The 25049-nt window shown below is 37.3% G+C and overlaps 1 protein-coding gene across 1 annotated transcript in view; it reads right to left on the reverse strand.

Moving 5' to 3' along the window:
- Positions 1-25049, reverse strand: part of RSPO2 (R-spondin 2) — a 163342-nt gene that overhangs the window by 27849 nt on the left and 110444 nt on the right. Inside the window, exons 4-5 of the mRNA XM_053558996.1 lie at positions 23341-23484; positions 20605-20793 (exon numbers count right to left, since the gene is read on the reverse strand). Coding sequence (XP_053414971.1) covers positions 20605-20793; positions 23341-23484 — 333 coding nt within the window. The remainder of the gene's footprint in view (positions 1-20604; positions 20794-23340; positions 23485-25049) is intronic.

Consider the following 25049-nt stretch of genomic DNA (forward strand, 5'->3'; position numbering starts at 1 on the left):
ATGCTGTTTTGGTTATACAGACTTATAGTATATTTTGAAGTTAGTATTAAATTTCACAATCCTGCAGCATAGAATCCATAATAAATTACACCCCCTTTATAATTAATTAAAAAGCAGCAGTCTGGGGGAAGCAATCTCAGAACTTTTACTCTCAGTGCTACTTTGCTCTTATTTTTATTCCTTTGCCATTTTATCTCCCATCATTTGAAGACAGACAGATTAAAATAAGCAGCAGCTGTGGCCAGCAGTACAGCCCCAAGATGTGATGGTGTTGAGGTTGGAACAAGCTGGCCTCAAGGAACTGTAGGTTAATTCACAGGAAAGACGTCAAAATACCTCTACGATGTGTAAATTTGCAATTCTACTATAAGTTTTCTATAAAGTTCCTCTCACCAAGACTTTTAGTAAGAAATGAATTTGATCCATATTACAAATAGAGCTCCCCCCAATATTTTCAGCAGACCATTTATGAAAATATACATTTTGCTCAGACATACACACAGAACATGAACAGATGGGGTTTATAAAGATATTTCTTTTATATCTTCTTAAAATCCTGAATCTGTCCACAATAGGATCCCTAAAATTATAGGGATCCTATATAAGGGGGTTGCTATGTGAAACAACACTCTTCTAACATAAAACTATAGTGTCCTTAAAATTCAAATTTTGAGGTAGAATAGATAAAACACTTAATAAAATTGGTAGTATGATTGCCACACTAAAAAAAAAAACTAAACTAAAAATTTTTAGGTTTGCTTCCATTTCCTGGCGTGTTTATTAAATCAAATATTTTTCCTCTTTTCACAGGGCAGGCTTTGTAAATTCTCAAAATAGTTAGACTTAAAATTATTCCAGATATGCTCAATCTCAGCCTCATGATAGTCTCTACCTAGCCACCCTGTTCCCCCAGCAAATACTCTGTCTCCCTCCTTACATTATCTTAAAACTTTCTCTTATGAATTCTTGCAGAATTACTTAACATATAGAAATCAAAGGCTTTCTTTTTAAAATACACACTCTCTCTACCCACAACACTATCAGCACAAAAGGTAGTTTATTAGAGCTACAATCTCACCCACTTAATGAAAACAAACACAATAAAATAGACCATAATTCCCCAGCCCATCAACCGACTTGATTAAAAATTGGGTGGCTCACCTGATGGTGGCTATGGAAACGTGTAAAGAATTTGGAAGCTAAACATGAAGCATGGGTTCCGTAAAAAAAGTCCCTCCCAAGAGGCATATAACCTCTAAGGACACAGGTGACAGATGTGCCTACAGACCAAAATAAAATAAAGATCTGGCCAGCCACGCTGGGAAAAAATTTAAACACAACAAAAGCTCGTGTTAGCACATGTTGGTGCCAAATGCATTGTGCAATCATTAAAAGCAAAGCATTTTGATGAACTGGAGCAGGAAGTCCTGGAATTGAAATGAAAACCTTCCCAACATCTACCTTGGGCTGCCTGCTACAAACGCTACCCACATTCTGCCATAGCCCAGGCTAACATTGTATGGCAGCAACAGAGTTAAGACTTTTCCGTAATTGTGTTTTTTTTTTTAATGGATGGCAGGAATCAACACCAAGGTTTGAATCAGCACAAAACACGTTTTGAGCAGAACCAGGTGTTGGGAATGCCTGGTATCTATAAGAGATGTGGAAAGCGCTTATGAGGAAAGAAAACATGTTTGTGAACAAAAATAAAATAAAGATAATACTTGCTTGTTATTAACTCTGGCCAAGTCTAAACAAACATTTTTTTCCCTTCTTCCAGTTATTAATGAGTCATATGGCCACCGGCAGGAACTGTTATCACTTCATTTTCTGCAGAATGTTTCAGAAACTTGAAACCTCCCACACTTTCCCCATGTGAATACTCTGGATTTTTAAACAACCATGAAATGTTTGCTTCCAAAATTGAATATATGTGATGGCCTGGTAGTACAGCTGATCCATCACAAACTGTTTTCATGGGAAGAATGGAAGAAAAATACTAAGAAGTCGTTAGACCAAAAAGCTCAGTGATGAAAAAGTTATTGTGGGACACTCAGAATAATTTTAAATAATTACAATCATCATTCCTATGAAGGTTGTCTATATTATGCTTGTACCTGTTTTGCTGTTCAATAACTCAAAATGGAGAATATTTACATGAGTAACATGCTAAAAGGAGTAACATTTCTAAAGTTTTTTGTAATTTTTGTATTACAGACTCACCTTAAGCACCTTCTCAAACTGTACAGACACATGAGGCAGAGGATGCTGCCGACTGCCAAGCATTTTGCCCACATCCTACCACCAGGACAAGAAAAAAAACATCCAGAATTTCAAAGTCTAATGTGTCCTGCTAGCTTGGTAATAAAACAAATCCTTGATTTTTCGAGGGTTGTTTTCCAAATAAAATAACTATTTTAGATGAATGATTTGTTTTAAACAAAATCTCTCCTAAAAAATATTATCATCTCTAAAAATCACCTTTGAGCCAGAGATAGCTTGAAGGAAATCTCTAATCCTAACACATCCCGCCAATATTCCACGAGTCCACATAGCAGAGCACAGCTTCTTCAAAGTTATAAGTGTAGTCATCCTAGGAAATTTCAATTTTGGTATTATAACATCTTCAATTTCACCTACCAACAATTTGAAGGGAATTCTGCCTTGTACCACTGAACTGGCTAAAGAGAGAGCTTTGTCCCAACTGGGTCTCCTCTCGACCAGTCTCCTCCTCACTGTGCTAAGGGCTAGTTCTTAAATGTTCTCAGAGGTGGCCATTTCTGCTGAGAGGATAAAGTGTTGGATTTTGCCTAAAAGGAACTCGGAATGTAAAACACCAGGTTTCATAACTCCAGCCAAGTTAAGTATGTGTGTTTTATAACAGACACCAGCCAGAAATGCAAATTATTTCTACAAAGTTCTAATCCTGTTATCAATCCCTTGAGACATACCCCCTTTACCCTTCATCCCTCCCCTGGCTATGGTTCTACATTTTTATTGCATGTTTTAAAAAAGAAAAACACTAGTAAAGCTAACCCTAGATTCTGGTTTAGGAGTCCCAGGAGATGACACTGAGGTGTAGACTTGAGCGGTTTTCTAATTAAAAAGTCAGATGGTCTGTTTCTCTTAGAAAAGCTTCAACTCTCTGTGAATGCTTTGCTCACAGCTACTTGGCCCAAGGCCATTTTAGCATCTGCCTCTACAAAGCCTCCCTGAAGGAGGGTCTAGTAAGCAATGGAGTTTCAAGATAGCAAGGAAGAACCTGGAAGTCTGAAGGACCCTTCTCCAAGCAAAATTCATGTCATAGGAAAAACTACTTAAAAAATTTCAACCAGATGAATGAGGTAAAATCAGTTTCATCAAACTGTTCAGCCACTGATGAAAATACCAATCACAGTTCCTTTCTGATAATTTTTTTTTTTGAAGAAAGGCCTAATTTATGAAATTCTCAAATAATAAATAAGGAAAGGCCTCCTTTATGAACTCCTCAAATAATTGGACTCAGCAGTGTTCTATGGAGTCTGTGCCCCTTGCTGTCAGCCTGTGGTTCTTGCTTTGACTTCATTAGTAATGCTTCATATACCTTTTTGAATCTTGAATCGCTTTATAATCTAACCTTGTGAATTTTGAAATATTTATTATAATGAAAAATCATGCATCTTATCAGAAAAATGCATATTTTATCAATTTTTTTCCCAGTCTACGGCTCAGGGAACCCTTATCCTAATTATATATTCAAACTCTAAAATAACTATTTGAGATTTTTCTGGGGCTATGAAATAGATCACAATCAGATCTTCTTTTTTGCGGCTCAGAACAGAGCTCTAGAAAATTATCTTTTAGTGGCAATCTCATTCTAAATCAAACACTGTGAAAGTCTAGGAGCATGGGTATTACAATGGCCACATCTCACACTTGGTCTAGATCATGTTAACAACCACAGCCTAACAAATGAGTACAAAGAAACAGATTATAACAAGGAGTAGACTCGAAGCATTTGTATAAAAGTAAGTGATTTCTACATACTGTACATAATCAATGTAAAGCATTTTTTATTTTGTATTTTTGGGCTTCCTCTATAAAATCCATTAAGAGGGACCTTGCCAGGCATTTATTTAAATATAAATAAAAACTATCATGGATTACATAAAATAAAAAATAATTTGAAATCCATTTCACTGTAAGAAACCACTCTCATAAATATTTATTTCTGTTGGATATGGGTATCATTCAGACGATACGTAAACCTAACCGCTGAGGAGCCAGCATTTTGCTGATTTCATTCTGTTCACACACAGAAAGCTGCTCAGTTTCACAGTTAGCAGAACTCAGTAATGGTGCAATTCCAAAGTAATCCTTGCTTGAAAACTCTATAAACAATGTAGTAAAATTAAGAAGAAAATTCTTCATAGTGATTAATATATCAGCTTATACCCATTGAAAATTGGCCAAGGAAAAACCATGTAAAGGGAAAGATATTTGAATTAGGTTACACAAAGGTACACGATTTTGAAGAAATGTAACATACATTTCTTCATATATATAATATACATATACATATAACTTTCTCCCAGGACCACAGGACTTCCTTCAATTATGTGCCTTCAATTAAACTGTTGCCATCTATAAGTGTTTAAGAGTGGGGATGTTCCGTGCCAGCCTCTGGGGTTCAAAATTCTATAGTAACTTCAGAGAATATAGTCAAACCAGAAAACTGGGATAAGTAAAGAATAATCTGTATCCAGAGAAGAGCCTGGTCTCCCCCCCACCCCCAAGAACCTCTAAGTGTGTCTCAACTATCCCTGGTTACTCTACAAATAGGATATCTGATTCCAGACCTAGGATGAATTTGACTCAGAAGCCCTAGGGACAGTGGAAAATTGCTGCTCTCCAATGTTAGGAGAGAAAAATACACTGGCTGAACACCTAAAATGTCTTGCTTTAGCTTATGTGAACATTCTGAAAACTATTTGCAGTACTGTGATCTGATGCCCCAAACACTTGAAATTCCAGCATTGTAATGATCCCCCAAGAGATAGAACAGTGTCATCACATAATTATATAAATTTTGAGTACACTTTTTTTACATAAGTATCAGAAATGAAGACCTAAATACAATGTAAGTATTGTAGCCTGAAATAGCACCAGGAAGTAAAAATGTTAAGCTAATTTTTTTCTTTGTTGATAAACTGAAATATATTTAAAATACTGAAATCCTTTTTGCCTCTCTTAGGAAAATTCAGATAACAGCACAAAAAAGCCTTATCCCTTGGTCAACTGGAGCTACATATTTGCTTTTTCTAGTTCATGGGTAAGGGTAGGTTCGGCTAATAACTAATTCTGATTTTGTTGCTTAAAGAAACAGATGCTAAAACATAAAATAATTGAATGCATGGACAAGCTAGTTTTGAAACAAAGATATGAAATGAATTTAAATTGTGTGAGAGGGTGTTGTTATTTTTTGTTTGTTTTTTTAGCTATCTTTTTTACTGGACTTCCATCTCCAGTAGCAGACAAATGCACTAATTTTCTCAATGTGGAAAATACTAGCATTAAAGCCAAATAAAGTTGGGTTTAAGATAATTACACTACATTTCATCAAAGCAACTTGGTACTCATCAAAATTCATCCCAGTTAGCTGATGAGATTTCATCAGGCTGCTTAAGAAGCAGGAAAATAAACAAAAGCAGAGAGACAATGAAAACAATGTGATAAGTGTCAAACAAAATGCCGAACACAACACTGAACATTTCCCTACAGGCAGCGCTGAATTCCCGCCCCTCTCCTTCCTCCCGACTTCACGCACACGCGCAAATGTACAAGGAGAATGATCACTATTTTGAATTTCCAATCATCTTTAATTATGCATTCATCACATAACACATTATTCCACCATCAGTATTAAGTGCTGAAAGTTACATAAAATATCAGCCATTTGAGGACTGTGCGGTTAAAGAAAAACCTTTTGAAATATGGGGGCTTAAGAGGTCACCACCCCTGTTTGAACTCCTTTAAGCAAGTTCCTAATAAATGTAAGCTATTACAAAAGGAATGGTTCACATTAGGCTGCTACCGATGTTACAGTTTTGCAACCAGATATGTTCACGTGTCATCCGCCTGGTGGAAAGATTTCACGTAATAGTTCTTGGGATATGCAGGTCTTATGTTTCTGATAAAGCAGAGGCAAACTAGTAACGGCAATACGGGGTGCACCGCTTCAAACGGTGCTACAGAAGCTAGCCAAATAACCCCTAATTCAAAGCATATTTGATGACTGTATTAAGTCAATCTGTGTGCTCAGAGTTGACAATTACACCAAATAGAGGAAGATCTGAAATGCAACAGACACTTGACATTTGAGGCAGAAATTACTTTAAATTACTCAAGTTAGCATTGCCAGTCTCAACATGTAAAAAACAAGAATACTACAAGAAATCTTTGCACAGATGCAAAAGAGAAGCATGTGGTTTTTTTCCACAGGTTTTAACGTAAGATGAAAAGAAGAAAGGGAGAGAGTCATGGGAGCCTACACAATCTCTTACCTGGACAAGCAATCAAGTGCTTTTACCATTTCATTAGAGGCTCATTTCCTTTAGAATTTAAGAAAGAGGTATAAGCACTCAGTATTTTTGAAAATAGACTCTTTGAATCAGCCAAAGTCCACCAAACATTTTCTAAGTACAAGATAATAATCAAAGACTTATTAATACAACCCTTAAGCTTTATTATTACCTTGGACTATACATTCTAATAACCAAATTAAGATGTATCAATGACTAAAAGTGATCATAGAATTATATCACAAAAAAAGTGAGCAGAAAAGATGTAAAACTTGTAAAGATTTTTGTCCTGGGAACAAGGGGAGTTAACAACTGCTGAATAAAATGTTGAAGAGGCCGTGCAAGATAAAATAAAGTTTTGTCAGGGAAATACCATGTGCTTGTCCGCCTTATACTGTATTTAACAAAATACAATTTGTACACCCAATGAAAGATTGTAAACTACTTAAAGGGAGTTTTTTTAAAAAAAATTATTGGTCCAGGCGGCGCCTGTGGCTCAGTCGGTAAGGCGCCGACCCCATATAACGAGGGTGGCGGGTTCAAACCCGGCCCCGGGCCAAACCGCAACCAAAAAATAGCCAGGCGTTGTGGCAGGAGCCTGTAGTCCCAGCTACTCAGGAGGCTGAGGCAAGAGAATCGCTTAAGCCCAGGAGTTGGAGGTTGCTGTGAGCTGTGTGAGGCCATGGCACTCTACTGAGGGCCATAAAGTGAGACTCTGTCTCTACAAAAAAAAAAAAAAAAAAAAAAATTATTGGTCCACCATAGAATCTTGCAGAGTCTACTACAAATGGGAGTCATGTTAGTGAATTCAGTCCATGCTAAGTTTCATATCACTATTGTGAGAGGAAACACTGCAAAACTAAGTTCCTGATCACCATAGAGGTTATACGCAATAACATAAGAAATCCTAATTCCATTACTTCTGAGACATTCCTAGGGATTATTACGGATTAAAAGACAAAGAGGTTGTATGGGAGAAAAAGCTCTAGGTTTGATGTCTAAGCAAGACTTAAGCTCTGCCTTGACCATCTACCATTAACACAGGGAATTCACTCAGCCTCTCAGGACCCTAGTTTCCAACATATAATAGGAGGAATTAAATGCATGCATCTTAAAGTTTTCTTTTATAGGAAGATATGCTCTTTTTACAAAAGAAATTTAGGCATGCAAAATCCCCAAAATCTAAAGGAGAAAAATTCACAACCTGCCTTGTTCAACCCAGGATAAGGGGCCAGATCCCTACCTGCTCTGCCTGCCTGTCCCCACCAAGCCCTGAGGGAAAAACCCATACACCATAATATCCTGGATTAAATCTGGTGTTATCATTCCTGAATCTAGGTCTCAAATTTCCTTCCCTTCTATAAACCTCACCCTCCCTTTAATATTTAAGTACTGATACACAAATAGTTTAAAACAAAGACATTTTCCAAAGCAAAAATGTCTCAGGTTCAGACAGAAAAGCACATGTCTCTGAATTTGTGATACCTCTGTACCCAAATTTCTAGCATTAGGCTCATGACATTCCTATGACTTGTGTAGCTGGTTCACCTGTTATGTACCACATATAAAGCCATACCAATGCTTTAACTTCTTACCAAATATTCACATACCCACAAACAGGCAGAGACTTTCCCTTCCCTGTGATAATTCTTCCATCAACTCAAATTCTTCTAGCAATGGTCAAATCCAAGAGCCTCAATTTGGTAGCCAGCTCTTACAGATTTTGAATCACTTCCTGAGTTCATTCCTTCTTATTTTCTACCTCTTTTGCCCAGATGTCTTCCCTTTTGTGCCTTGACATGTGCATTATTTCAACAGACTATCGATATTTACATAAACGTTAAGACTACAAGATCTGATGATTAGGTTTGCAAACCTGTCCTAGAAAAAGTGATACATACATCATTACTGAATTATCATTACTGATACCTTTGAAGTACTCCTCTTGGGAAGCTCTACTCTTCAAAGCAATTTTAGAACTCTTTTTTTCGGAAATGACCATCAAAGTTGTCATTGTATTACTTTTGATGTCCTGAATGTCATCCAAATGTCTTCCTTCCAATATTTTCTTTGTCTTTGGGGGCCAGATCAGGTGAGTAAGGAGTGTGTTTCAATACAGTTATTTGTTTACTGGCTAAAAACTCCTTCACCAACAGTACCATGTGAACTGGTGCATTGTTGTGATGCAAGAGCCATGAGTTCTTGGCCAAAATTTTCACTTAAGATTTTCCTTTGTTCTCTACTGAGGTTGATTTGCTCTGCTATGCTTCCCACAGTCAGCCAATTATTTTAATGCACAGTTTAACAAATTCCTGCAGTGCTGTGTTTTCATCAAGTCTGCTTCTCTCTTCATCAGTAAGGCTTTCTCTTCTCTCAGAAAAACATTGCATCCATTTGTACACTGCCATTTTCTTTATGGCATTATCTGCATAAACTTGCACTAACATATGTGCCTAGATTTCACTTCCACACTTGCCAAGTTTAATGAGAAATTTACAAATGTTTATTGCTCTAATTCAAGCTCTGACATTCTCACAATGGCACACAAAATATCCAACAATAATGACCACTACTCAGCAAGACACAGCCACACATTGACATGAACAATGGTCAGACTCTGATATACCAAGGTTATGAAACTTTACCAAGTTGTTTGTACAGTGCTGCTAACATAAGTGCACAGTGGCAAGCTCACGAACTTGATGTGAGACCTTGTATACACATTCCAATTTTTCGTACTTCTGCTAGATCCATCTTCACTCTTTACCCTTTTTTTATTTACTTAATCCTCCCATGATTCCAGATCCATATTCTGAATTCTCACTGCTCAAGCCACTATCGCTCTGTTCTAGGCTGTATGCTGCCGGACACTCAGTGGCTGCTGCCACCATTTTTAGAACTTAGTAGCTCCATTTTTCCACTTAGCTTACACTACAAAGTAGGTAATGTTCAGCTTTGTACATGCCAACACATCTTTTAGCTGGAATGCAAATTAACCTTTACTCCCTCTGCCCAACAGAAGTGACTTCTTTAAAAAGTTACACTTTATGTTGTTTCACTCTGTGCAAGGCAAGGTAGAAATGCTGTTATTTAATCTTTGTGACAACCCAGTGAAGCAGGCATTGATCATCCCCATAACACAGATGCTCACACTGAAGCTTAGGAAGATCATGCAAACTTCTCTCATTCTCACACTTTTAGGTGACTGAGAAAGACTTGAATGTGAAAAGATCTGAATGTGAAGAAGAGATTCAAAGATAAGGCTGAGGGCCTGGGTAATGGAAGGCTAGTGATGCCTTTGGAAAGGATGGCCTTCCCAGGAAAATGAGGTTTTGGAAAGAGTGTAGCTATGCTTAACTGTGCGCTGGCAGGATATGTAGGGAGAGATGCCCACCAATGAATGAGACTGTGGGACTGAGCCTCAGAAAAAAGATTTTTTCTTTTTTTTTTGAGACAGAGCCTCAAGCTATCACCCTGGTAGAGTGCCATGGCATCACAGCTCACAGAAACCTTGAACTCCTGGGCTCAAGCGATTCTCTTACCTCAGCCTCTCAAGTAGCTGGGACTACAGGTGTCCACCACAATGCCCGGCCATTTTTTGGTTGTAGTTGTCATTGTTTGGCAGGCCCAGGCTGGATTCGAACCCACCAGCACTGGTGTATATGGCTGGCACCTTAGCCGCTTGAGCTACAGTTGCCAAGCCAAAAGATTCTTGTCTAAATGATAGTTGAAGCCATGAGGTAAGTTGAAATCAATATGAAGTGAGGAGGCAAGAGTAAGCCAACTACAGGAAGGATGGAAGATGCTCCCTAAGTAACAACAGAATGACAACAAAATATAACAGAATAATAAGAACTCATCCATTTGCCTACATGCTCCTGAACTACTGGTGGTAACAATCCTGTTATATATCATCCCCATTTCATTCATGACTAAGCTTTGGAGAATTAACTTGATGTTATTCAACCAATAAGTGGCTAGGACCAGCATATGCCAAATTTAAAACTCCATTTCCATTCTGTTTTTCCCCCCAACATTCAAACATTCACTGTCACTGACAGTGTAAGATAGAAGCTAGATGACTATCTCTCAAAGATGTCCAAGGCAGCAGGAAAAATCATGAGCAGGGTGGCACCTGTGGCTCAGTGAGTAGGGCACTGGCCCCATATACTGAGGGTGGTGGGTTCAAAAACAGCCACAGCCAACTGCAAAAAAAAATAGCCAGGCGTGGCAGGCACCTGTAGTCCCAGCTACTTGGGAGGCTGAGGCAAAAGAATCACCTAAGCCCAAGAGCTACAGGTTTCTGTGAGCTATGATGCCACAGCACTCTACTGAGGGTGACAGAGTAAAACTCTATCTCAAAAAAAAGAAAAGAAAAGAAAGAAAAAGAAAAGTCCTGAGCAGAACAGAAGGAAGGATCAGAATTTGAGAAGAGTGAATACAAACTACATTGTTTCCCATCCTGTGTCACAAATGCTACAAATAGTTTAACTACAGGGTTTTCTCCCCTGAACCCAGCACTTCACTCAGAATCCTTCTCAACCCAAGGTTCCAGGCAGCTGCTCGTAACTGACATGGTAGATAAAACCTACCTTAGATTACACAACTGAAATCAGGCCTTGCAGGAACATTTTCATCGTTGTCCTGAGAAATATTTGATTTGTGTACTTTAAATTTTCAAAGGACTGTAAGCTGGCTGGTAAGGGAAACCCATTAGAAGGTTAACATGGCAAGCTGGAAAATAGGAACTAATACATCCAGGGACCTTGGTAATTGGCAAATGAAAGTAGTAGTTAGAAACAAATACAGTTCATTTTGGGTGAAAGCAAAATGTGCCTAGATTTAAAAAAAATAGAAAAAGAAGAAAAGGGAAAACTGCACAAATACAAACTAAGGAATGGCCTGGCTTAGAAAATTGGCAGAAAGAGATAAAGGGGTCACAGCAGCTTGTAAGCCAAAGCAAAAATCCTGCACTCTTTAGAAAAGCAAGCATAGCAGAAAAATGCATAAACATCAGAAGCCATAAGTGTTCTCTGGTAATTCTCCCATTAAACTCAGACTCCTCAACCCTCTGCCCCAAATCTGGGATGCATAGCTGAGCCTCTTATTTATACCTTATTCAATCACTTCCATCTTCAATCAGCTTTCTAGTAAAACACCTCCACATTCGAAAGTCACCTGTGGGTCTCCAAGCACACAAAGTAAAATCCAAAACCCCTTTTCTCTCCATGCACATACTTCACCATCAGGCCACAACTTATGTCTTTTGCTGTGAGCCCCTGCAACTAACATTCACAACCCTGAGCTTTAGCCCAGCTTATTTGCTCACCCTCCCTGCGATGCAGGAGGCAGATTTTAGTGTCTACATCTCTCCTCAACATGTCCTGTCTAAAACGATCTCCCTTTTGACACGTTTTCTATCCACCCCCCTAAAAGTTTTGCTCTTAAGGAAATACTGCCTGGCCACTACAGTTAAAAATGATTCTTTTTGTTATGATATCAGAGCTTCTAACAATACTTAACTTTTAAAATGGAGCTTTGCTTCTTTTGTGATTTCATGATGCACCTTTTCTTCTTCCTCGACTATAAAGTCTTGTTTGTACCACCCTTTCCCAATTCCCCCATTGCCTTAGAACATGATATGTAATGCATGTTTAAAAAAATGATTTAAGGAACCTACAAACATTGCAATAGAAAAGTCACGGATTGCTTGAATCCCAACTCCAATGCTGGATTATCTTGGGGAAGTAGATTCAAAAGCGAAGGCACCTTGTAACATTTCAATAAAGGGAATTCAACCCAGTAAGCATTTACTCAAAATCCTTGCTTCTCTCATAACATAGTTTTGACATAAATTATAATGGTCAAACACCAGTCTTGGAGAAGAAACAGAAATCACAAAGGGTTATTTAAAATATTAGTCCAGGGTTTGAAAATAACCATCAGAAAACTCTGCATCTAAATATATAACTCCTGGTACATTTAAGGATATCTTACTATCTAAAAAAGCTCACTGAAAGTTGGAAGGGTAACTGCCTCCCACCAAGACACAATAAATCTGCATGTTGTTTAAATCCTCCAGAAGCTATGAGGTTCCAAATGTGTTAAATATTCACTAAAAGAACCTACTGGAGGACTCCAGGCAAAAATAACTGGTAAGTCAAAAGTCCTGGTTTTGTATTCCTCATACCTCTGTGGAGTCACATTCACAACTGTACTTTCCACTTTCATTCAGGGATTAAACACCAAGCTATCCTCTGCCTTCTGGTAACATGAATTGTAAGGGTATTGCTGAAGACATTATCTACCATACTACCTCTTCCCACGGACGGGAGGCCTCATTTGAGAAATCTGTTTAATGTTTGTCTCCCTATGGAGCTACTTTTTCTGTGAGAATTATCATTCATTTCCTCAGCTCCATGGTGAATGTAAACCCTACTTCCCTGACACACACATTCACACAAATTAATGTGCCTAAAATTGGAATGAATATTGATATATGTGCGTATATACAATATGCCTATATGTACACATGTATTGCATATGTATACATACATATGATTCTCCCTCCAAAAGATGTTATATTTTAAAATCATTTATTTTAAATGAATATTGGAAGAACCACATCTACCTTTTCTATTTACCTGGTAACAAACCTAGAGTCAAATTTTTGGCTTACTTGTTTTAACCAACATGGATTCCTATGGGCTATTTTCTTTACATGTCCTGAGCTCTCATTCCAATTTAAGCTTTTCCTGGTTCTGACCTTTTACAAGTTTTGGTTTTCTTTTGCCATGTTAACAATATGTCCTATTATGCCATCATTAATTCCTTCCAGTAATGGACACGATATAGGGGCACAGCATCAATTATTAAATGTCTCTGGACAAGTTCAAATATTTTACTCCCAGTTTCCAAAGTCCTCAAATACAAAAAAAAAAAAAATTATATTCACATACAGAAATCTTGGGTCCAAGTATCACATGAAGAGGTCAGTTGTAAAGCTAAAACAACTGCCTTTACATTTTTAGGTTAATGGTAAAAATGTCTGCTGCCTCTCTGTTACCCAAAGTAATTTTATCATCTTAACCACTTCTGTGTGGTGACAACATGGATCATGCTGGGATTTTTGTAAAACTCTGCCATTCTTTCCGATGTTCTTTCTCTACTGTCTGATCCTGGAAGACATCCACCAATACGGCTCTAGGTCAATTCAGTAGCTGAAGAAATATTGCAAAAAAATCTAAATGAGCAAACCGCCTGTTCCCTTTTTGTCAACACCATTTAAAGGTCCCCAAGGGGTGTCTGATGAGGAGACTAAATTGTTCCAAGAAACATCTGGGGGATTTATACTTAAGACTTTCTTATCTTGTAAGAGAAAAAAAGTCTTCTGTGGGGGGTGTTTGATATCTACCACTGACACCATGTGTGTCCCATTAGAGTTGTTTTTATTTTGGAGTGTTATAAAAATTGTTTTATGTATTTTACAATAAGATCAGAATATCTTACTGCTGTGTAGAATTCATAAAAGAAAGACCCCTTTGGAATGTTCTTGTTTCTGCCTTGTTACACATAGAACATCAGCCCTTTGGTGGCATGGGCAGTTGAGAAATTCTTTTTACAAGTAACCGTTAAAGAGACTAGAATGTGCTGACCCAGACCATACTGAAGTAATGAAGTGGGGCCAGTAGAGATTCCAGATGTGAAGCTGTAGAAAAAGGCACAAAGGTGTAGCTTGTGTCACTAGCTCACTCCCTCCCTGTTCCCTCCTGCAAGCAATGATGGAACTGGGAAAAGACGTCTTATACCCACTCCCGCTCAGGCCGTAAGTGTCTGCATTATGGATGTTTTGTGCCCCCTTAGATGTTTAGGTCTGTGTCTCTGCCTAAGACTGCCCTTAGTTTGGAGCCCACTCTTCCATTCCCCCATTTCCTTAGACCCTCATCCTCTGATATGTGAGAATTAGTAAATCTTAAAGAAATCATTGCTTGAGAAAAAAAAAAAAAAAAAAACTACCACCACCATCAACAGGTACCAATGGTTATCCTTGCCCACTTTCCAGAAATAAGTAAAAAAATTAGAAAGCAAGGGGTTGGTGGGAGGGGAGTGTTTTACTTCCCAAGATAGTGTGAAGACCCCTAAAACAGGAACACTGGATGCTTTATCTAAGGAAAGAAATGTTTGGAGAGAGACAGATCTTTGTTAAACATCAACTTTATATAATAATTATACCTTAACATTTTAAAAGGACCTGTTCTTGGGTAACCCTCTCAGTTTATAATTTCTTAAAATAATAAACATTATAATTAGCTTCCATGAATCCAGAGTACCTGGAAAATGGCATAATTTGCTTAATTTAAAATGACTAACACAAATTATTGATTTTTCAAAGAAACATAATAACGCTTTTAGCATAGCAAATAGAAGAGCAACAAGAATTTCCCTTTAGGGATACTCTCCAAATAAAAATTTTAATATGACGTTCCTGTCAAACTCTAAAAGAAAAGTAGTTCTCTCATCTTCTCTCTTCCAAACTATTCTTAAGGTTGGCATGTATAGAGCAGACCACATAAATTGCAACTCAAATGTAAACAAAATATAGAGAAATAAAGAACATAAGTCCAAAGCAAAGTTTCTTAACGTGCTTATTTCCTGCTATCCAGTTAGTCCACCACAATCTACAACCATCGTTAGTTATATCATCTAATACCTCGTCCACATGCTGCTGTCAGTTTACATTCAGAAAACTTAGAGTAGAGAGGTGTTATTACTATTACTTTTCAAAAAGTAATGTTTACAGAGATTAAGGTTCTAAGCTGCTAATTAAAAATGTTTTATTATTTCCTACCAAGGGAAAAGCCACCTTTGAGGAAAAAAAAAAACAAAAAAACTAAATAATATCAGGTAATGGCTCCTAAGAAGAATATTTTCAAACTGAAATATAGATTTCATGTTTAAATTTTAATGCAGTACTAAGAAAAATGTGAGTAAATAGAGCTTCAAGAAGCACTATACGGTTACTAACAATTACACTATAGCAAGTTGAGGCAGCCATGAGCAGGAGGCAGAAAGTTGTCCCAGTCTATGTCAAAGCATCACCTAAATGACTTAAAGAATGGGATCGCTGAAATGTGTCAGGAAAAAGAAGAAAAGACAGAAAGAAAACCGCTCTTAGCATCAGATGTGGAGTCAGGGCTTGGTTTACGAGGGTCTTCGCGTAGCCAGAGATGAGAGAGGCGTGTGGCTCAACACCAGGCAGCGCCCTCTAGAGGGCTGACTTTGAAAGACTAAGGATGAAAAGAACCTTGAACCCACGTTCCCTTACAAACCAAGGCCCAGTGACTCTGAAGAAGAGGGCCTTAATCTTTTTTAATGGCTGAATAGTATTCCATGGTATATATATACCACAGCTTGTTAATCCATTCCTGGGTTGGTGGGCATTTAGGCTGTTTCCACATTTTGGGAGACTTTACATCCTTCGTATTAACCTGGATGGAAGTGGAAGACATTATGCTTAGTAAAGCATCACAAGAATGGAGAAGCATGAATCCTATGTACTCAATTTTGATATGAGGACAATTAATGACAATTAAGGTTATGGGGGGGAGCAGAAAGAGGGACGGAGGGAGGGGGATGGGGCCTTGGTGTGTGTCACACTTTATGGGGGCAAGACATGATTGCAAGAGGGACTTTGCCTAACAATTACAATCAGTGTAACCTGGCTTATTGTACCCTCAATGAATCCCCAACAATAAAAAATAAATAAATAAAAAAAAAAAAAAAAGAAGAGGGCCTTAATCCATGCAGCTGAATCAGAGGCTGAATGCTCTGGCTTACACAGTGATCTCTGGGGTACGTTCAACTAACTATTTCACGTGGGAAATGCCAAGTGGGGGGGTGGTGGTGACGGAGGGGTAATTACATATTTTTTAAAAGTAGAGCTAAAGTAAAATGGCAGGGGAAATAGTTAAAATTTGGGTATTTGAGGTTGAATAACCATGGCTTTATCTTTGATCTTTACCATAAGGAATAAGGAAAAGGGCACAAGAAAACTTTAAGAAAGCTAAAGTCTCCTAGGCAGCAAGATCGTCATCTTACTCTTGGCTCCCCCACTAATAACGTGTTATCTAACACCTTGGACCAGTCAGAGATTCCCTGGAGTGCAACACTTTCCTCTTCCCTAAAATATGGGGGAAAATCATATTAACACACACACACACTCTTCCCTTAGATCTTCAAAATATCTTTCCTTCACATCTCTGATCAAATGTTAACTCCCTCAATTTTCTTGACCACTCTACATAAAATAGTAACTTACAAACCATTCACCATTTCTCTATTCTTTTAATTTTCTTCACAGACCTTGTCTCTGCCATGAAATTGTTCCCACTGATTTTTTTATTTTTGCAATTATTCCTGCTAGAAAAAGGTCTAGAAGGATTCTTCAAATGATCCCATGCCTAGAGCAATGATTAGTATGTACAGTACTCAATATCTGATGTAATAAATTAAAATTAGTTGTTATGGGACTTGACAAAATACCAAGGTATCTCATACAAACAGGAAAGAACATTTCAGGTTGAGGTTGTGATGTTGGCCAATCCTGTATGAAAGGCTGGAAGATGACAGCCATCTACAGATGACATTTTTTCCCCATACATTAGCAGCCATGATTTTGTTCTTCCATATAAATCACTTCAATATGATAATAATGTTTGTATTCTCCTATTAAGATATTGCTGAGCACACAACATGACCCATATTTGAAATTCTTTCCGAAGCTTCAGGTTATGATAGGATAAAGTATTCCCAAGAGGATTATCAATTAGTATACTCAGGGAGGGGGAAAGGGGAATGGAGACATACTTGCAATGAGTCCAGCCTTCATTTTTGAGTGGTTCAATCTTTTTTCACTTGTTTCCTACACTCACTGTTCAATATATTTTTTCTCTCACTTACTCTCCATCTTTTTTCCCCCTATGGTCTTTTTTGCTCCCTGTTTTTCTCTTTTCTCACTTTCCATACTTCTGCTAATCTTGGCAGCTAAACCACTACTGGGAAAGTGTTCACATCTTTGCTCGTGAAACTTCTGAGCCACTTCTTCATTCTTCACACGACTACCATAGAGCTTGCCTGCATCTTTTGGCAATTAATCCTAGAATCACAGAATTTTAGAACTAGACAGGACCTCAGAGATCACCTATCCCAATACTCTCAATTTTACAAATGAGGAAACGGAGGCCAAGAGAGGTTAAGTGACTTGCCAGGGTCACCAAATTAACAAGTTGACAGGATGTAGAGACTCAGACCTCAGATTACTAGATCAGGCCCCTGAAAAAGGAGTGTTGGAAAAGTCCAAGAAACGCTTCTTACGGGTCATGTCATCAAAAATGAAAGAAAGGACAACTGATCTAAAAGGTTTGGGAACAAACACTGAATAATACTTCAGGCATAAGTCAATCTGCTCCTTAAGATACTTCCAGATACCAAGTTATTGTTTTCGTTTGATTTTAAAGCAAATAAGCATTTGACAGTGAAGGAAAAAAATAGGCCAGGGCCTTACACTGTTAGGGGTTTTCTTTTTAACTCTTACAACCATATATTTTCTCATCTTTAATAGTTTTCAGTGTAATATCTTATACACTTAGTGACTATTCCATTACACTGACCTCTAACTTGTGCCTCTCGGTAATGGAAAGCAGCTGATTTTAATGTGCCGCTGCCTTTAGTGCGTTTCTGTGCAATCAGGTTCAGATTGGCTCCAATGGGAGAAAAATCCATACATATGTCGAAAAGATCTAAAAAATGTCTGTATTCCCAACCTGATTACGACTTAACATTTTTTGCACGGTTTGTCAAACCAGATCACTGAAATCAAATCAAGATGTAAGAAGGGATAAAGTGGTTTTCTTCCCCATTCTTCCATTAATCGCCGTGACCTACTGAAGAAAGAACTTTTTCCTCTCTCACCTGAGGCAAGGTGGAATACTCCACCGGAAGTTATGCCAATTTTTATCAATTGGTGCTCAAGTTACAAAACTAATTTTCTAGTTTTCATTTCTTCGTAAACAGAAGTTATTTTATTGCAGAGTAATTTGGCATTTCTGTCAACTTTATATTTTAATTTCTTTTTAACAAAAAAATTTCAATAGAACTTTGAAAACCTACTTAATTTAGAAGCTATATAAAAATGGATTTTATTACACTAAAACTGTAGATGCAGATTAGAGCAATAGCTAGTCTTTCTTAATAAATAAACTTTGGCAAAACCTAAATATGAATTAAATCTATTCATATTAGATTTATAATAATAATGATAAATCTGATAAACCAGAGTTTACTACTGGTTTACTTGTCAAAAAGATGATATAAGCAGATTATACATAAGCATTTGTTCTGGCATCATTTAAATTGCTGACAGTCTCAGGTTATCTTCCATTAAGACAGTTTTTTATGCTATTCTTGCTGGTAACATAAAAAATACAAATGCAATAAACATTATGGTTAACAATCTAGCTGTTACCTAGAAAATTCTCAAGCAAGACTGGGGCGAGGTCAAAATACAGTATTAGAAGGGGCTCTTGTTACACATAAGCCTATTTGTTATAGGAGCATTTTTAGTTTAATTTTTGCTATTAACGTAAACCACAATTGGGGGACCATGTTGCTGGAAGAGGAATGGGGGAGGGGCTAGTTATATAAACAATATACAACAAAGAAAGTCTTTATTTTGAATACCTGAATACATCAGGTTTGTTTTTAGGCAGAAGGTTGCAGGTTAAATGCTCTCAGCTATCCAAAAAGTGGCTTATTGGTTTTGTAAGAAAATATTTTCTTATATTTTGACCAAAAAACACCCAGTTTAAGTGAACAAAACCACGCTTGTTAGTGAAAAGCAGACCCAAAAAATCTTTGTTTCACAGACCCAGTAAGGAAAAGCAAAACTAATTCAAGAGGAAAAGCTGCTTTCCTAATCGTAGCTTCTGAATCTGGATCTAATAGTTCTCAGAGGCCAACTGGAGTCTTCAAGTCTTAAAAGTTTGTCTTTCTTCGTGGATCATAGACATTCTCTATGAGGCAGCATAATATGGACGTAAACCCATTTTTAGCAGATATATATTATGTTTCTGGGCTATGGTCATAAAGCTGAAAAGCTATGCACTCACAGAAAGAATGAAGACCAAAAAACCTTATTATATGGCACTTTTCCAAATACAGTTTTTTTTTTTTCATTTTCTATTTTGTGTACTCGAAAATCCCCAACCTTCATAGCGGCAATGTAGAATCCATGAGAGATACGACAAATGGTAACAAGTGATGACTGCTTGAAGTGGCACAGTGACAGTGCTAAGAATTGCATTTCAAAGTACTAATTCAGTTTCGGCCAGCACCTTAGCTATGCACTCTTCCTCTAATCCTGTTATTATAGAATAATTACTGCAAATCAGCACAATTACTACAAAGACTTGAATAAACACACACATACCAGTAGCTGTTTTCTGCAAATTATTATCAAAACAAAGAGAAATGGCTAATTGTGGTAACATTCAGACAACGTTTATTCCTCCCAATGTTTGGGCAAGTTTATTTTAAGTTGTCATCTTCAACTAGTAAGGACCAGATGATTTCACAGATTCCATAAACCTTCCTAATCTAAACTCTTCTCAACTGAAAGTTGGCTGTTTCCCCGACAGCAACATCTGCAAAGGCCTGATTTCATAAGAACCCGCTTTGAGGATACATTTGTAAAAATAAAAACAAAAATGCACAGTTTTAGAAATTTCATTTTATAAAGCTCATTTCTCATGTATTCTTCTAAATTATTTTTAAGGTCTCAGGAAAGTAAGTGAAATATTCACTCTAGATTCTTCACAACTTAAGCCTTTGTTGCTAAATAAGTACAACAGAATTTTATCGCCTCAACAAAATTATCAGGTTTTCTTCACAAATACTTTTTATTGGGAGGGAGGGTGGGGAGGGTGGGGAGGGGGGAAAGAATTCAGAACGCACACAAGCTCATGGCAGTGACTGCATTCAAACTTACCTCCTGGACAGTGCCTCATGGTCATCTTACATCTCCTGGATTCAGCAATGGTTGGACATGGTATTGTGTCTTTTGCTGGCTTTTTAACAATTTGCCGTGTTCTGGTTTCCAGACCCCATTTAAATCCACATGTGCGATTATTTCTGCTACAAGTTCCCCATTCGCTCCAATGACCAACTTCGCATCCTTCTAATAAAGATTAAAAAATAAATAAAAATAAAAACACAAGCACAGATAACAATTTGGTCACATTTGCTCCACTGTCATCAGGCTCACATAGTGGTATTTCTCCACTGCCCCTACCTTTAAATATGAAAAGGTGGTACAAGCTCACAAAGACCTATACTTGACTTTGGGAAATTTTAATTCTTTCAAGCATGAGATGCTTATATCCACACCAAGCATGAGTCATTAAAAAACTCTGACTTTCCATTTGTCTTATTTTTTTTTTGAAGGATGCTAACTGGTGAGCTCTAATGATACTGAAATGTATAATCTTGAAGAGTTCAAAGGCCAAAACAAACTAGAAATCACTATTTCATACCATGACAGAAGACAACACTTCATAGGTTAACTCTGAATGTCTCCCTAATCTGAATTTTAAAACAGGTTGATCATGGAAATCCTTGGTGAAAAAGATGGAGTGCTTGTTTTGTATTTTCTGATACCATGCTGTTAGCTACTTTATTGCTGTTACAATGGAATTTACTGTTCTTTCAACACCTGTCTGAAAACAACAATTATGTCTATCTTATTCCTTACATCAATGTTGTACATTACTATGGTTAGGAAAGTAAACCAACATGACCATATATTTGAAATGTATGTTTTTCCTGGATATAAAAAGGTTTTATCGGGTGGTGCCTGTGGCTCAAAGGAGTAGGGCGCCAGCCCCATATGCCAGAGGTGGCGGGTTCAAACCCAGCCCCAGCCAAAAACTGCAGAAACAAAAACAAATAAAAAAAAAGGTTTTATCATCCCCTTTCTTAAGTTCATAATAGTGGGAAAGTAGGCTCTACCCTCCACACCGCTGGGCAAGTAGAGGAGAGCAGAAAAGGATAAAGACTTGCCAAGTTCAATCTCCTCGTCAACTTCTCCCTCAGAAAACGCTCCTCACACTACAGGATGGAGACTCAGGCCCAGAGTCCACATACAATTAATATTTCAGCTTTCTACACTTTAGCAGGCATCAATCATAGCTATTCTTAGATTTTTCAAAGCCATTTCATATTTTTATTCAGAGGAACACACAGGACTCTATTTGAAATGTGTTTACAGTAAAGTATTTCACCAGCATTTCCATTGTTCATTTGAAATAGGTGCACATCTTGTCTCTTAAAAGAAAATTTGGGGCAGCGCCTGTGGCTCAAGGAGTAGGGCGCCGGTCCCATATGCTGGAGGTGGCGGGTTCAAACCCAGCCCTGGCCAAAAAAAAGAAAATTTTACATTCTTCTAAATATGCTCCTCTACTGACTGTCTCAAAAAATAAATAAAAATAAAAATTACAAAGTCTCACTCTGTCCCCCTGTGTAGAGTGTGTGGCATCATAGCTCACAGCAACCTCAAACTCTGGGGCTTAAGAGATCCTCTTGCCTCAGCCTCTCAAGTAGCTGGACTGCAGGCACCAGTGGCTGGCTGGATCTTTTTTCCTATTTTTAGTAGAGATGGGGCTTCTCTTGTCAGTCTCATCTTGAATTCCTGAGCTCTAGCCATCTACCTGCCTCAGCCTCGCAGAGTGCTAGGATTACAGGCGTGAGCCACCATGCCTAGCCTAGCTTTCTCATTTTTAATAGCATGTTCCCTATATGGATTAATTCATACATAAATGGGAATATAAGTGGACCTCTTTCTTCAAAAATCTCTCATTTAAATGTATTCTCTGCAAGCTCTGAAATACATAAATATAAACTCTTTTCAATAGAAAAAAGTCAATATTCTTCTAAGTCTGTTTTTAGGGATGAAAAGTCTAATTTATAACAGTTCTGTTGTGTATCATATCAGACATACAATATCAAATAAAACTCAGGGAGGGGAGAGGGGACAAGTCATTATGCCTGTGAATTAGATTCTGGCATTCATTTTTCAATCAGGGGACTAAAATGCTGATATATTTTACAAACACTAAGAAAAAATGTATAAAATGTGCATTTCTAAAAAAAATGTGCATTTCTAATTATTTTTTCACAAATAGTATATGTGTGTAATTAAATTACACATTCTAGGTATCTAAATTTAGTAAAATTGTTTTAAGGCACTTTGTAGCCTGCAGTCCATTATAAACAAAAGATACTTGGCACAAAAAAAATCTTTTAATTGATTTTTGTTTGTTTACATGAATAGTTAAGAAAGAAATTCCAAATTCATATACACGGCAAAAGCAATAATGTAGTTAACCAACGTGGTACTGCTTGAAAAATTTTCGTAGTTTTCTCTAGAGTTACTAATAATGTACTAGATAAGAAATGGCTGTATTACACAAATGGTAAAAACATTTATCAGCATGTAAACAGGTTGCACAACAATTTTGCACAACAAATTTTGTAGCAAGATAAAATAGGAGACTCCCCATTGTCATGATACCTAAAGAATTCAGAAAAAGAGCAAAGAACTTAATCTTCATTTGTAATTTACAATAGAATCAATTTGGGGTTTTTTGCTAAATATATCCAGCATGTATACTTTTAAGAAATGGGTGTTAAAAGTTACAGTTTGAGAGTTACGTTAAGAAATACTCACCCACACATTCCATGGTTTCATCTAATGATGCAAAACCATCTGGACATTCATCAAAGCAGCGGCCTCTATGCAAATAAAAGCCTACTTTGCACTTGGTACAAAAGTCTTTGCTAAAGCAAGAATCACAGTTTTCTATTCTGCATCCTGAAAACAATTTTAAAGAGAAAAAGAGAATGTTTCAGTCAAAGAAATGTACTTGTGTTGCAAATGCAAGTGTCACAAACTCACTGGTTAGCCCAACTGTCGGTCTGACCCTTGTCACAGTCGGAAAAATATTGTTCAACTCATTTGTTTGACAATGTCACCTCACTTTAAATCATTCTTACCTTTCCAACAGTTCACCACGTCAATAAGCTAAGAACACCAGTCCAGGGCCCCAAGCAGCATGGGACCCTTCAGAAATGTTTGCAACTCCAAATGGGGTTAAAACAAAAAATTTAAAAGATAAACAAAACACTCCCACTACAAATTACATTGCTCCCCCCAATAAAATCTGTTCCATCCTTCAAAAGACCTACAATGGAAAACACAATAGGAAAAGTGTAATCAGTGTTTGGGGATAGTAAATGATAAGGAATTTTAATTTTGAAAATATTTTTTAAATATATAGTCTGTTATCGAGGACACTGGTCAATGTAAGCATCTACTTTCATCAGAAGGCGATTTAACTTGGGTGGGAGGAGGGAAGTCTAGGTCATCTTGTTGAAAATCTCTAATGAATGTGTCAAAAGCTTTATATACATCTCCACTGAATCTTCACAACAACCCTGCAAGGTGGGTAGTAAAATCTCTACTTTGCAAATAAGTAAAATGAGACTAAGGGAAAGTAAGCTACATAGCTAGTAGTGCTTGAGTTGATTTTGAAAGCCCCTAAAACCACCTGCCTTTTAAATTCATTTTCTATTCTCTGTAAGTCACTAATGGACATCTGTTAGGAACAGTTTGCAAAACAGATGTGCTTTCAGGCCTATCAAATCTGGGTTTGAATGCCAGCTCTGTCCTTACGAGCTCTCTGACTTTAGACAACTCATGCCTCTCTGAGGCTCTATTCTCTCCTGTATAAAACATGGACATCACTGACATCACAAGACTTTGGTTAAAGATTGTCATATAGGTAAACTGCAGATAGGAACGTCAGTGAATTAGAAACAAGGATTTATCCACTAAACCACCCATCTTACAACAGGGAACAAAAAGAAGCAGTAACATAGGCCTGTATTTAGGCCCAATTCCTTGGTAGGCAAGTAATATTCAGACCAGAGATATTGGTATGCACAGGTGAAAACACTCTTCAATCAGAGGGAAGGAAATGAAGTTGGAGGACTGGTAGAAAGGTCAGGTTTTCAACAGATTATAGTGCATTACTATTGTAGTAGTTTTAACTGATGGCGATTAACAGCCTGCAAAGTATGTAAGGCACTATGAAAACTTCATGACATCATATTTATTCATTTAGTACAAGCCTACAGAATTATTTAGTGCTTTAAGTATTCAAAAGAGCTTTAAATGTGCATATAGTTCCTATAAGCAAAGAGATAATGGGATGAAAAATGCAACCAAAATGTGAAATCACTAAATATCAACATTTTGAAAATTGAAAAACTAACGCTAGGAGAGAGAATTCTAAGGCTAAAAAGAAATGCATCAAAAGAGATGCCATTAAAAATAACGACAATTTCTAGACCTATGAATAAGGGGCAATTCTTTGC

The sequence above is a fragment of the Nycticebus coucang genome, chromosome 13 (genome assembly GCF_027406575.1).
Source record: "Nycticebus coucang isolate mNycCou1 chromosome 13, mNycCou1.pri, whole genome shotgun sequence".
Taxonomy (NCBI): Eukaryota; Metazoa; Chordata; class Mammalia; order Primates; family Lorisidae; genus Nycticebus; species Nycticebus coucang.